General features: G+C 43.8%; 1 protein-coding gene across 3 annotated transcripts in view; it reads left to right on the top strand.

Annotated features, from left to right (window-relative positions):
• Nucleotides 1-3,032: 3,032 nt before the first annotated feature.
• Nucleotides 3,033-14,567, top strand: part of LAMA2 (laminin subunit alpha 2) — a 583,647-nt gene continuing 572,112 nt past the window's right edge. For all 3 annotated transcript variants that reach the window (XM_072833687.1, XM_072833697.1, XM_072833705.1), the window contains exon 1: nucleotides 3,033-3,188. In XM_072833687.1, the coding sequence (XP_072689788.1) occupies nucleotides 3,086-3,188 (103 nt within the window). In that variant the 5' untranslated portion in view covers nucleotides 3,033-3,085. The remainder of the gene's footprint in view (nucleotides 3,189-14,567) is intronic.

Consider the following 14,567-nt stretch of genomic DNA (forward strand, 5'->3'; position numbering starts at 1 on the left):
GGCAAGTAACAGACTGTATGTTAATTTGGGTAACTGTCAAATGTTGAGTTCACATTAAAAAAATTTGGGGGGGGGGATGCCTGGGTGGCTCAGGGTTTGAGCATCTGCCTTTGGCTCAGGTTGTGACCCTGGGGTCCTGAGATCGAGTCCTGAGTCCTGCATTGGGCTCCCTGCATGGAGCCTGCTTCTCCCTCTGCCTGTGTCTCTGCCTCCCTCTCCGTGTCTCTTATGAATAATAATAAAATAATAATAATAATAAAAAAGAATGGGAAGCCCCGGGGGGCTCAGCAGTTTAGTCCGACCTTCGGCCCAGGGCCTGATTCAGGAGAACCAGGATAGAGTCCCACCTTGGGCTCCCTGCATGGAGCCTGCTTCTCCCTCTGCCTGTGTCTCTGCCTCTCTCACTCTCTCTGTGTGTCTCATGAATAACTAAATAAAATCTTAAAAAAGAATCTTAAAAAATTATTAATTTTTTTTTAAAAATTAAGATTTTATTTTTTAATGATTTTATTTATTTATTTGAGAAAGAGAGACCGTGAATGGGGTTGGGGAGAGAGGCAGAGGGAGGGGGAGGGAGAGAACCCCAAGCAAACTGGAAGCTGAGCTGGGAGCCAAACACCCACTTGGATCTCTGAACCCAGAGGTCATGACCTGAACTGAAACCAAGAGTCCAAAGCTTAACACATTGAGCCCCCCACCTGCCCTGGGAGTTTACATTTTTAAAAAATATCAAATGGGTTCATTTATTTTGTGTACACTGCACCTCAATTGGGTTGAAAAAACATTGCTCTGACACTAGTGATTCTTCTGTATCTTAATTTTGGCTAAGGAACTATGTATTTTTTTTTTTTTCCTGTTGAATCACAAGTAGAGTTGACAGCCGAGATCAGTCTTATTCTCAACCTTGGGCCAGACTGCATTTTGCAATTTTCACAACAAAGAAAAAACAAAACAAAATAAAAACAAAAACCAATTCTAGCGTTTGTTAGTACTAATATTACCAGAACTCCAGAAGATGGAAAATATTGAGGGATATCCGTGTACCGGGGCAGCACTTGAGCAGCTGTTCCCCATCAGTGCAGGTGGGAACAACACCTCCTTTATCTCATGGAAAGGAAACTCATAGATAATATCATTTACCTTCAATGCAGTCTTTAAAAACTCCACATAATGGCTTAAGTGTGAAATAAAAAAGGGAAACAGTAACTTCTAGGACACAAGGTGCGTTCCCATGTTGTAAACGCGTGGGCGAGGCTGGGGTTCAGGAGTTCGCCCCACGCAGAAGGCGGCCCGCCCCACGGGGTGGTCCTCAGGGTGGGATCCGCGGGATGGTGGGCACAACCCGCTCACGTCCATGCAGACCCTGCCGAGAACAAAGCCGCGCGCTGTAGGGCCGCGTAGACTCGGATTAGGGTCAGGTGGATCCGGGGTGGTTCCCCTGCGCGCAGGCCGCGGCCCCAGCAGGCACTGGCGGGTGGATGCCCCCCCCCCCCCCCCGGGATGGGACGGCGCCGGTGACCCGGGGCCCCCACGCGGCGAGGGAAGCCAGGCCGTGGGGACCCTGCGCCCCGCAGCCCGACCCGGGAGCTGCGCCCGAGGAGCTGTTGGAGGAGCTGGCGGAGGCCGCGGGAAGCAGCAGGGGCTGGGGGGGGGCGGGGGGGGCCCTGCGCCCTAACCTTGTCGCGCGCATCGCTGGGGGGCGAGGGGCGTTTTCCGTCCTTTCGTCTGTGGGGCGGCCCCCGGGTCCCCGGGGTGGCCGGCGGAGGTCGGGGGGCCGCCCATCGGGGCTCCGGGGTCACCGGGGTCACCGCGGCTGGGACGGCCCCGCGCCCCGCGCCCCGCACCAGCACCAGCCAGGCGGCCCGGACGCTCTCCTCGTGCACCGATTCCTCGCCCCGCCGGCTCCCCCACTTCGCAGTCGCGGGGCGCGGGGCGGGCTTTGGAGGGAGCCCCGTCGGGGCGGGCGCGCAGGGACCCTCGCGGGGAGGGGCGCAGGGACGGGACCCTGGGGGGCGGGGACGCAGGGACGGGACACTCGCGGGGAGGGGCGCAGGGACAGGACCCTGGGGGGCGGGGGGCGGGGGGCGGGAACGGGACCCTGGGGGGAGGGGCGCAGGGACGGGACACTCGCGGGGAGGGGCGCAGGGACAGGACCCTGGGGGGCGGGGGGCGGGGGGCGGGAACGGGACCCTGGGGGGAGGGGCGCAGGGACGGGACACTCGCGGGGAGGGGCGCAGGGACAGGACCCTGGGGGGCGGGGGGCGGGGGGCGGGAACGGGACCCTGGGGGGAGGGGCGCAGGGACGGGACCCTCGCGGGGAGGGGCGCAGGGACGGGACCTTGGGGGCGGGGGTGCAGGGACGGGACCCTGGGGGGAGGGGCGCAGGGACGGGACACTCGCGGGGAGGGGCGCAGGGACAGGACCCTGGGGGGCGGGGGGACGGGAACGGGACCCTCGCGGGGAGGGGCGCAGGGACGGGACCCTCGCGGGGAGGGGCGCAGGGACGGGACCTTGGGGGCGGGGGTGCAGGGACGGGACCCTGGGGGGAGGGGCGCAGGGACAGGACACTCGCGGGGGGGGGCGCAGGGACAGGACCCTGGGGGGCAGGGGGCGGGGGGCGGGAACGGGACCCTGGGGGGAGGGGCGCAGGGACGGGACCCTCGCGGGGAGGGGCGCAGGGACGGGACCTTGGGGGCGGGGGTGCAGGGACGGGACCCTGGGGGGAGGGGCGCAGGGACGGGACACTCGCGGGGAGGGGCGCAGGGACAGGACCCTGGGGGGCGGGGGGACGGGAACGGGACCCTCGCGGGGAGGGGCGCAGGGACGGGACCCTCGCGGGGAGGGGCGCAGGGACGGGACCCTGGGGACGGGAGTGCCGGGGACCCTCAGAGGAGGAGGCGCAGGGGACCCTGGGGGGCGGGGCCGGCCGGGGCGGGACGCAGGGAGCGGGCCCTCCTCCACCTCTTCCTCCTCCTCCTACCGGGGCGGGGGCCGGGCCCTCCGCCTCCTCCCCCTCGTCCTCCTAGTCCTAGTCCTCGGGCGCCGGCGGCCGCTCCCGGAGGTCCCAGCGAGCGCCTGTGCCGCGATGCCCGGGGCCGCCCTTGCGCTCCGGCTCCCGCTCCCGCTCCTGCTCCTGCTGCTCGGCGGGGGCGCGGGGGCCGCGGGGGCGCAGCAGCCGCCGCAGAGAGGTACGGTGGCGGGGCGGGCCGGGGCGGGTGGGGCGTCCCCGGGGCCGTGGGGGTGGCCCGCGGGTCCCGCCAGCACCTCCGCGCCCGCCGCGTCCCGGGCCGACTTCTCCGCGGCCGGCAACTTTGCGCGAGCGCGGCGGCGTCTCCCAGCGCGTGGACGGCGCCTGACCCCCTGGGCTGTTGGTTTTCTGTCTTGAGGCCTTGGCTTCCGAGTCTCTGTAGGGAGTTTGTGAAGTGCGGGGAATGGACTTTTTCTCTCCGGGCCCCGGGACCTGCAGCCCTCCTTTGCTGCCCACATCCCACCCCCGGGAGGGCCCCTTGGCTGGAGCGCAGACGACACTGGCCCGGCCAGGTGCGCCCTTGCGACCTGGGCCCCAGGTGTGCGCGGGGCGGCCGCGGGGATGCTCTTCAGGGCCGCGCAGTGTGGGTGCGCCTGGGGCCGCCGACACCCCTGGGAGCCTTCGCAGACTTATCTAGGATCGTGAATTTCAAAAGAAGCACGTGGACGCAGTTTTAGGACATAATTTACGATACATCATTTCAGCGCACATGTTTAGGAGTCGAAAAACATGCATTAAAGTAAAAAAAAAAAAAAATTAAGTTTGGCTTCAGATACCGAGATAGTCATGCGGGAAGCACCAGATCTGCAGGTCGGCAGCTTTTGAAAGTTCTGATGGGACTGAATCTGTCAAAGTTTTGAGATCTGCCCATCCCTCTTTTAGTTAAACGGAAGAGAGCTGTGTCCAGCCGTTCTGGGAGTTTTTCTTCTTATGATCTAACATTTGTAACAGTCCTATTTTATCTTAAAAGGAGTAAAAAAAAAAAAAAAAAAGAAAGCTCTAATCTTGCTACAATAATAACTCCCTGATTAAAATTCCTAGAATAAAAATGACCTTAAGGTCGCCATAGGACTTTTTTCCTTCTATTTTTGCTTTTACTTCTCTGCGAAGTAAAACGGGGTCAGTGGGGCTTCATTAATAGAATTTATGAGAGTGAGTTTGAGAACTTCTCTGGCAGCTGATTTTTAAAAATACTACTTTAAAATATTAGTCTTGCTTGGTTAAATCATATTTTAAAAATATTTATATATTTATTTTATATAATATTTATATATTTAAAATATTTATATATTTTAAAATATTTATATATTTTGTATTTATATATGTATATATTTATATATTAAATATTTTGAAAATATTTATATATTCACTTTTTATTTGAGAGAGGAGAGCAAGCAGGAGGGAGGGTCAGAGGCAAAGGGAGAAGCAGACAGCTTCAACACATGAGTCCATCCCAGGACCCCAGGATGGTGACCGGAGCAGAAGGCCACGACCTAACCAACTGATCCACTCGGCACCTGGTTGTATGATGTTTTAACAATACCTGTTGCTTTCATACTGTTAAGCAGCTGGGAGGAAAGAGAGGCCAGGAGCACCCATCCTTCTGAACCCTTGGAGGGGGACAGAAGCTCACAGCATGCAGAAGGGGGAGCCACTGGGTCCCTGAGAAATTTCCTGGGGTGCTGCCCACACTCCTCCTTCTCTCTCTCCTCCCACCCCTCCCTTCCCCAGCCCTCTTCCTCTTTCTCCTCCTTTCCTTCTCTTCCTCCTGCCTCCTCCCTCCCTTCCTCCCTCCTTCCTTTCCTCTTTCTTTCTCTGTCTCTCAGTCTTTCTGTCTCTATTTTATCTGAGATAAAATAACTCTCATTTTTATGGTCCAGGCACAAGGTGAGGTCAATGCAGATGGGAGCGTTTATATTGCCATTGTGTTCAGAGATCCCTTGAAAGCCATACACAGTGAGGGGTTCTGTGCAAAGTAGCTATAACATAGAATCTACTATAGACTGCTCTTGTCTGCTTTCTAGAATCTGTTTATTATTATAGATCATTTGCAGTGTATTTAAAGATTGGTTCAGGGATAAATGGCTAAAATTAAAAGTATATATATATATATATATATTATAATACCTGAAATTTATACAGTGTTTCCTAATTTAAAAATGCCTTGTATACATTAGCTTATTTCACCCTCAGCTATTATTATTCTTACTGGAAAAGTTTAAAACTGGAGACTTGGAGTAGTTGTGACTTAAATTCATGCAACTGATAATAACTTATTTTTCAACAACTAAAAACACTTCTAGTATTGTTTGTGCTAAAGTTCCCTTTTTTAATGATACCAACATTTCTTTTCATTTATCGCGGGGCCAGGTTTTCTGTTTAATGTTGTTCTATTACAGCTACACTCTTAGTGAAGATCGTTGGCTAGGAATGTGACTGACGAAGTTTTTGGCTTTCATACTTTTCTCTTTTCAATTATACTAACATTGACCTTCTTCGCCAAGGACTGATTGTTTAGAATGAGTTCCTTTTTTCCCTTATAGTATGGTGACAATTTATTAAGAATATTGACAGGAAGCAATCATTCTTAAATGTCGTAATTGAGTTAGAAGTTTAACCAGATTTTTTGTTTTTGATTTTTTTCCTTAAAATCTTGTGTAGATTCTCTAGCTCACTGAGTTGTATGAATAGTATTGATTCAGTAAGAATATTCTAAGGAAATTTTTTTAACTATATATGATTGACAAAATAAAATGATGTAGTCAAAGTGGGTTTGTGTTTTGGCAAGGCAGTAGATAAAATCTTTTTCTGATATTCTTGTGAATAATTTGTGGAAATGGAAATCTAATGGTAGGGCAATTGCAACTGATTGGAAGTAGTTTCCAGAGAATCTTGCATAGTTGTTTAAAGTCAATTCGGAAGAAAATCTCCGGTAATGTGATAGAGGTTTCCTTATGTTCATTTGTCTTGGTGATGGCTTGACGGAAAACATAAAATCCAAGCTTATCAGAAATGCAGGTCCAAAATTGTTAAAGGTGGCTAAGCTGTTAACAGGAATTTTGAAGGTCTGTATACCCTGGACCATGAACAGAACCTATGCAGAGCTGGTTTTATTATTTGTATGCAGACATTAAATAATTTCATTTGCCCTCTTCTAGAAATATTTTGTTTCTATTAAAATATGGGGATGAGTACAAAGACAGGATGGGAAAGTCTGAATTGCAGCAAGTTCAATATGAAAATATAGTGTTACATGGTGACAGAAAAGTTAACTCTTATTTAAAAAAAAAAAACCAACTCCTAGAAACAGAGAAAACTGTTGGGTTAGAACATACTGGGGTGCTTGATTGACAAATGGAAGTCAATTCAGAGGAGGAAGAAGAGAGTAGTTGGGAGTCTAGAAAGATGTCCAGAGGAGGGCTATTTCAAGTGAAGACTTCATTTGGAGAAAGAAAGACTTGGGAAATCATCAGAACTATCCTTGAATTTGGGGATGGCTGTTTCATGGTTGAGAGCATAAAACATCCTATCTAAACCCTGAACTCACATGCATAGAAGTAAATGACAAGGGGGAAACTTTGAATTAGATAAAACGAGAGGAAGCCTGCTCCTTGTCCCTGCGCCTCCCCATTCTGAGCTGTTCAGAAATTACCGGGTTGTAGTGGAACACTTAGCTTCTGGAAACGTCCATGCGTGATTAGATGTGCAACCTGTCAGGGATGATTTAGGATGAAATGCCTTTAGAGACATAGTTAAAACTCATCAAGTCTCCGGTGCTTTCCTAAGCCCAAGACTCTAGTAGTACAGTCTATTGTTTTTGGAGCGCATACTTGCATTTGAACTTCTGAATTCTTAAAGATGTCAAGGAAATACTACATGTATATAAAGGTATTTTTAGATGCCTTCTGGGATTTAAAGTAAAAACACGTTTGAGATGATCCTCACTCTTTTTTGGCAAGAATACTTAAAATTTTCATATGGAGTTTTCACATCACATCAATGGGATGGTTCTAAAACATCCTGTGCTATATAAAATGAGAACGCTTTATACAATACCTGAGATTGTAATCATAAACCTGGCATTATTTTTTTTTTGGTATTATTTTTGCTACTTATGGAACTTAGGTACATATGTTGGTTTGGTCCCTAAAGACTGGCCTCATGGTTTAGTAGAAATATTTCATAACATAAACTGTAGGGCTGAGAGTAAGAACGTATTCAATGTTAACCATTATAAATGTGGTATAATTTTCTTAAAAGACACTTTATATTATACATTTTATCTCACGTATCAGCGTTTACAGACACCTCCTCAGTCTTATTCCTAAAAGTTTTCTATCCTAGTATTTCAGGCAAAGTAATGAACTGGATCTCCATCAAGTGTTGCCAACGATCATGAAAAGAACGGCTCTTTCTCTGCCAATTGTTTCTCAATTCACTCTGAAATATGGGATAACCGTCCCCTACGCTAATCGAGGCTTACCAAGAAGAACCAAAGAGTTATATAGACTATGACTCCGTAAGAAAAGCAGGAGTCTGCATTTTTCTGGGAGCAATATAGTTAAATTAGAAGAATTTCTGAAGTAGTAGGACTTAGAGTCTTTACCCCATTCAACGATATTGCGATAGCAATGACTCAAAAAAGTTTACTTTGGTTGATTTCACCTCTCCATATTTTCTCGGTCCCTATTTATTTAAAGCAGACCATTGTCACTATTTTTTTTTTTTTGCCCATAACGTAATAAATATTGATTATTCACTGACAAAGACTGTTGTGCTGGACTTTTCAACTTGGACCTCGGAGACCGAATTACTGTAATCCAGACAGATTTAGCATTAAACGATAAACAAAAATGGACTGAAACTTTATTGTTGTTCCGCATCTTTCATAATCTGCTATAGAGTGCAGGGGCCTGAATTCTGGTCCACAAGCAAGAGGAATTTGCAGAGTAGGGCCAGCTAACGTCAGCCTAACCTCCGCAGAGCAAGATTAGTGGGGTGGCTCACTGCCTGGGTGAGAGAGCCCAGATGCATACTTGATGCCAGGCAGCATGGCTCGTCAGTAGAATTCTACAGTGCGAGTGGAGCATGACTGGAAGTTTCTGGGCAGGTCAACAGCAAGAGTAAATGGTGACTCTGGGTCACCTGTGCAAGTTGTAGTGGGTTCTTCTTATTTAGCAGTTGGAGACGGTGGAAAAGATCATGAAGAAAATATTGCCGATGATCAGACAAACTGTTTAGGCTTCCAATCCAGAGTGCGGGGGTTTAGGATTTGTGTAGCGTCACGACATTGACCTGGGTCGCCAGGAGGAACTTAGGCAGAAGTCCAGTTGTGGTGATGGAGAAAACAAAGCAGATGTTAGCGATTGACAAAACTAGATGGGCACATGCCTGTCCAGACTCATGCTGGGCTCAGTGTATACCAGTCAGACAGGAAGAGGTTGGATGCCGGACTGTACCGAGTGCTAAGACTGAGCTCAAAGGCCAGAATTTGTGCAGGAAATTGGTGGGCATGGGACTGTGCCTATTGGAATGTGGTTAATGATGAATGTGTTCAGTAAGTAAAACAGAAGAAAAAAATCCCTGCTCTTCTGGAGTTTGTATTCTAGTCGGAGTGGAGATAGGGGACAGAAATATGAATATACAGTGAATAAGTAATATATTAATAATATATACCTTTAATTAATACATTATATATTTATTAATAGTGAATATATATATTATATAATAATAAATTATAGATAATAATTATATACTAATAAAATACTAAAAATACCTATATTTTTAAAATGCAGTGAATGATGAGGTTCCTGAACAAACAAATACACCAGGGTAAGAGGAGTTGGGAGGTCTAGAAGTAAGAGAGAGGTTGGTTGTTATTTTAAAGAGAGTGATGAAGGTTGATCTCATTGAGAAGGTCACGTCTGAGCAAACGAAGGTGAAGTAGGAATGATTCATACAGGTATCAGGTGGAAGAGTTAATAATACCCTTCACACAAAGAGCAGATTTATAAAGGTCTTCAGCTGGAGCACAGTGAGAAGGGTCAGGGAAGTATTGGGGAGCTGGATCGTTGTAAAGAATTGGCTTTTAGTCTGAGTGAGATGGATGGTATTGTAGAGTTTTGAGCAGAGGTAAATGAATGCATGAAATAATAAGTTAATATTTTCCCAAACAGGCTTTAATCCAATGGACTAGACCAATAATCCAAATGCAGCATTAATTGAAATCCCTTCTCTCCCTGCCACCTCCCATTCGTAGAGCTCTACGAATTAAGGGACTCCATTCCAGAGTATTACACCTCAGTGGTCTTATCACTGGAAAACTCAGATGCGTTTTTGTAAAACTTTTTTTCTTTTTCTTTTAATAGGCCTCTCCATCCTATTACGAATGAAAAGAATTTCAGTTATCAGGTGCCTGGGTGGCTCAGTGGGTTAAGCATCTGATTCTTGGTTTTGACTGAGGTCATGGTCTTGGGGTCCTGAGATTGAGCACTGTCCTACCTAGTCAAGCCCCTCAGAGTCTGCTTGAGGTTGTTTCCCCTTCCCTCCCCCGCCCTTACATGCACTCTCTCAAATAAATAAATAAATAAATAAATAAATAAATAAATAAATGTTAAAAAATATGTCAGTACCTTAAAACAACGGAAGTGCAGGGAACTGCTACATATCCTTTTATTTGCCCAGTGTTAGAAATATGCCATCGACTTCTTAGAGTAATTTTAACTAATGTGCATGTTAAAAACAAAAATAAGTTGTCCACAGTCCCACATAAAATATGTATACCTTGGACTTCTCTCTTTTTTTTTTTAATTATTCATTTTAGTATCAGAGCTAAAGTTTAGATACTGTTGTTAAAAATGACACAATGATGTATTGGTCTGATGACTTCTTTTATAAAATGATCTTTGAAATGTTACCCATTTTTACAATCAGAAACTTATTCTATGTTCTGTTTCAATTTTTATAACTTCTTTAAGGATCACTATAAGCCTTGCAGTAACCTTCAGAGTAAGGTAATACAATTTTGGCCTACTACATTCTATAATTTAGAGCAAGGAGAAAATTTTATAGCTTTTCTCTTTCTCTCCTTTCTTCCCTCATTTCTTTTTTCCTTCCTCCTTTAGTATCCTGCTTGTGAATAAAATGTGGTTTTCAAAGAGATAATTCCAACAAATACAACTTTTAGGAAGCTATGTAAGGCAAAACTTCACTTAAATCTTACCAAACGCCAGATAATTATAATCTAAATATAGGTTTGAGGCATAATCTAAATTTATATGGTGAGTTAAAGCTAGACATTTGATTGTCAAAGATGTGTAATATGGGTAAAAAACAGTAATTTTTTTCTAGTCCTCTTGAATGTGGGTTTTAACATGGATGTCTGATGCTATTTTTTATTAGGACGCGTGACCTTTAGGAGACGATCATAGAGCTAGTCTGTTAGGGGTTATTATTCATACCACTGGCTCTCTGTGACAGTCTTAATCTACTTTTTTTTTAAAAAGATTTTATTTATTCATGAGAGACACAGAGGGAGAAGCAGGCTCCATGCAGGGAGCCCAATGTGGGACTCGATCTCGGGACTCCAGGATCACGCCCTGGGCGGAAGGCAGGCGCTTAACTAAATGGCTAAGCCACCCAGGCATCCCTTAATGTAGTTCAAATAGAGAGTTAATCTATGCAAATAAGGAATGATGGAGACGGGGGAACTATTTAGTGCTTGGCACTTAGGAAAGGCACTTTGTGCAATGTTAACAAACCCTTCCCATGTAAAGTCTTCTGAGTTGACCACCACGCTGTGCTCTTCTCCAAGGCTCTTTGTATACCTGCATCTCAAGTTCCAGATGCTTTGAGATTGGTTTAATAGTATCTACCGCATTGTGGGCATTAACACATGTATTTACATAGCAGAGCTGTTTAGTAGGTAATATAATTATCCTCATTTTATAGAAGGAAATAGATGCCTTGCATGCTTGTCAAAGACAAACACAAATTCCAGTGCAAGCTTTAGAATTTAGGAGTTAGCATGGGGTGCCTGGCTCACTTAGTTGGAAAAGCTTACAGCGCTTGACCTCAGGTTGTGGGCTCGAGCCCCATGTTGGGTGTAGAGATTACTTAAATAAATTAAAGAGAAAGAAATTAGGCTATGTTCCTGCTCCTGATGTTATGGATCCTACATTGTCATCTCTTTTAGACTTTTGCCTCCTTCCTTATCTTTTGTAAAATACTTTGAAATAATCATGTCTCCACTTCAAAATTATGTTAGTAGTCTAATCTGAAAACAGAGTTACTAGGTATCATGAAAGAACAAGAAATAAAATATCTTGTCTTTTCATTTAAACAAAATGCACAAAACTATGCAGAAATACATGCTACTTAAAACTTTGCATAAATGTAAAAATATTTGTCAAATTTTAGTCTTTAAATTTTTAGAATTTGGATCACTGGACACTGGACTATAAGAAAGTATTAATTGATTTTAGCTTTTCCGAAGTCAGCTTACATAAATAACGTCAGTGGGCTAGAAACACAATGGTATTTATTATATAATGAATTCTTAAAAAAAAATGGAGAGCGATGTATATGTATCAGTGAATGAAAGGGCCAAGAACCAAATATGTACACCTGACTCAAAGAAGAGTTAATCTCAAAATTCCTTTTGGAAAAAATGTAGAACATTGGCATTTTTGTAAAAAGACCTAGAGTACAATTTGAAATTGAACTTTTCTGTTAGAAAATTTTGCAAACCTCGTACGTTTTGGGAGGGTGTGTACCAATAAGTGTGTATGTATGTACCATTTATAGTTTAGAACTCACAGGACCTAATTAATGTATTTAGTATATTTAATATACCAAGATACTTAGCTATTTGATCTGTCTTCTTAAATCAGATTTTCAGTTTAAAAATTTTTTTTTTAAATTTATTTATGATAGTCACACACACACAGAGAGAGAGAGAGAGAGAGGCAGAGACATAGGCAGAGGGAGAAGCAGGCTCCATGCACCGGGAGCCCGACGTGGGATTCGATCCCGGGTCTCCAGGATCGCGCCCTGGGCCAAAGGCAGGCGCCAAACCACTGCGCCACCCAGGGATCCCAGATTTTCAGTTTTATAAAAACAAAATCTAGAATAAGGGCATCTAAGAATTAAATTTGCATAAAAACCTAGTTGCCTTGATAAGTGACTATGAACCACATAATACATGGTAAATGGGGTCATTGTATTTTTTAGTTCAGTAGTTATACCATTAAAACTCTAAGGTGTGCCACCTTTTAAGTTGCTTGCAACATATGAAGGTCTGTCCTAAAGAAGAAATAAGCCTAGTAGAGTTGGGCACATCAGGTGTATTTTTGCTAAAGCCTGTATAGCTACCACACTTTTCTGTCTTACTGCCTGCTATGCTCTTTTCAATTACTGAGTAAGGCTGAAAGTATGAAACAGAACATGAAGAAGAGCAGTTGTCATTTCAGGAAGCTACTTTATCTCATTGGTTTGTTGTGAGGAATATATAAAACAATGAATATAAAACATGGAGCATCTATTAGGGCTTCAAAAAAAAAAAACGCGAGTCTCCAAAACGCTTCAAGGAAACTGAATTAAGTTTAAAAACTGTCTTGGTATCAAGAAATTCTGGCTTAAAGCAGCACTTTTTCCCCAACACCGTGGTATACCAAACTCAGCTGAGGCCGTGTATCAAGGAATTTGCTTATATACTTGAAAACACAAATGTATGAATTCAGTTTTAATTGGAATTTGTGTTGTAGTGCTTTGCTACTCTGAACTTTATAGCTTAGCTTGCAAAAAATACCTATCAAGATACACCTCTTTATACCATCAGTTTCTATATACGTTCCTCTGCTTTGGAGAGGACTCTGAACAGTAGAAAAAGGGTCTTTGGGAGATGACAAGAATAGGAGTCAGAGCTGGTTTACCCTTCTTTTATTAAGATCAAAACCCCAAGTCAATGGAGTTTAAATTTCCAATTAAAGTAGAATTAGATTAGATAATACTTGTGAAAATTCTTGGCAGCTAATCAGTAGATATTAGATGTTCTTTTTCTTTATTGCTTGATCATAAAGCTCAGAAACGATATTTGCAGTACGTATGACAGCACTTTCGCTTGAGAAGAGTGAAGCGTTCTAGAAGTTTCTTGGAGGAGAGCCTAGAAGACTATAGATGGCAAGTTACATCATTGAAGAGAGTTGGAGGTCAACCAAGGTCACACAGCAAGTCAGTAACAGAGATAGGAAGAAGCACAAGGTCCTATAATTAGCGAATAGTTACGTTGGTAGCTCAGTGTGAGAGGTGATTTAGACATGTAGCAGGACGGACATTTTAGCAATACTTTGTGGCTATTTATATTTCAAATACGATATAAAACATTATCTTCCTAGGAATCTCATTTTTGGAAATGCATTTACTAGGGATTGATAATTTTTTTCAAGAAGGGTTTTAATAGGTGATAGCTAAGAAAAATGTGTGGCACGTAGTAAGTGCTCTATAAAGATTAGTTACTATCTTCAGCCCACGAAACGCATGTCCTCTCTCATATCTGCCTGAATAGAGAGGACAATTCAGCATGTTTGACACACAGTGGAAGTTAATCTCAGGATGGTCTTCAGGGAGAAGTCTAATTGGATTGTAGAAAAGCTTTCAGTATAGACCCTTCTTATTTGAACTTTTTCTGTCCACTAAGGTAAAAAAAAAAAATTGTTTTGGAACACGTTATTATTTACCAACCTAGATTGGGAACATTTTTAGTGTGTCTTCCTGCATATTAAATCTAATGGTGAAATTCTAAAAAACCAAAATTGAAACCAAAAACTACCTCAGGAAATCACATAACCTTAACTGATCTCTAGAGAAACCTTTTTTTTTTTTTTTTTTTAGACTTGGAAATATCAGATTTTGAAAAAGTTTCAACAAAAACATCTCCCATAGGCCCTTTTACTCTTCAAAAAGTTTCAATCATGCTTAGTATGTAATACAGCCATTCAGTTTCTCATTCTGGCACATTAGAAATCACTTGATTTATGATTAGAACTGTAGGATCCAAGTTTTGCCTTCAGCTCTTCTAAGAGATGTCACCTTAAATGACAAGTAAGTCTTTTAATGATTCTGAAGTTCAATTCTCCATCCAAAAAAAAAAAAAAAAAGAAAGAAAATATGATATTCGGATATATCTCATGCGCGTGTCATAAGAGTTAATTAAAATGTGTAATACAAATAATAATACTATTAATTATTATAATAAATGATAGGTTTGGCCAAAGACATTGAGGTTTCATGACGTTCTGCTTCACTCTCTTTCTTTGATTTTTTTTTCTTCCAATGGCTCTTTATGTATTTAGCCCTTATGTATTGAGAATCATTACATATCTCCCTTCCTTACTTTTTTTTTTTTTTTTTGCTATATACCTCCCAGTAACAGAAAAAGTTATTTGTATGGAAAGGAAATATTTTTTATAAATTTATTTTTTATTGGTGTTTAATTTGCCAACATATAGAATAACACCCAGTGCTCATCCTGTCAAGTGCC

The sequence above is a fragment of the Canis lupus genome, chromosome 1, assembly GCF_048164855.1.
Source record: "Canis lupus baileyi chromosome 1, mCanLup2.hap1, whole genome shotgun sequence".
Lineage (NCBI taxonomy): Eukaryota > Metazoa > Chordata > Mammalia > Carnivora > Canidae > Canis > Canis lupus.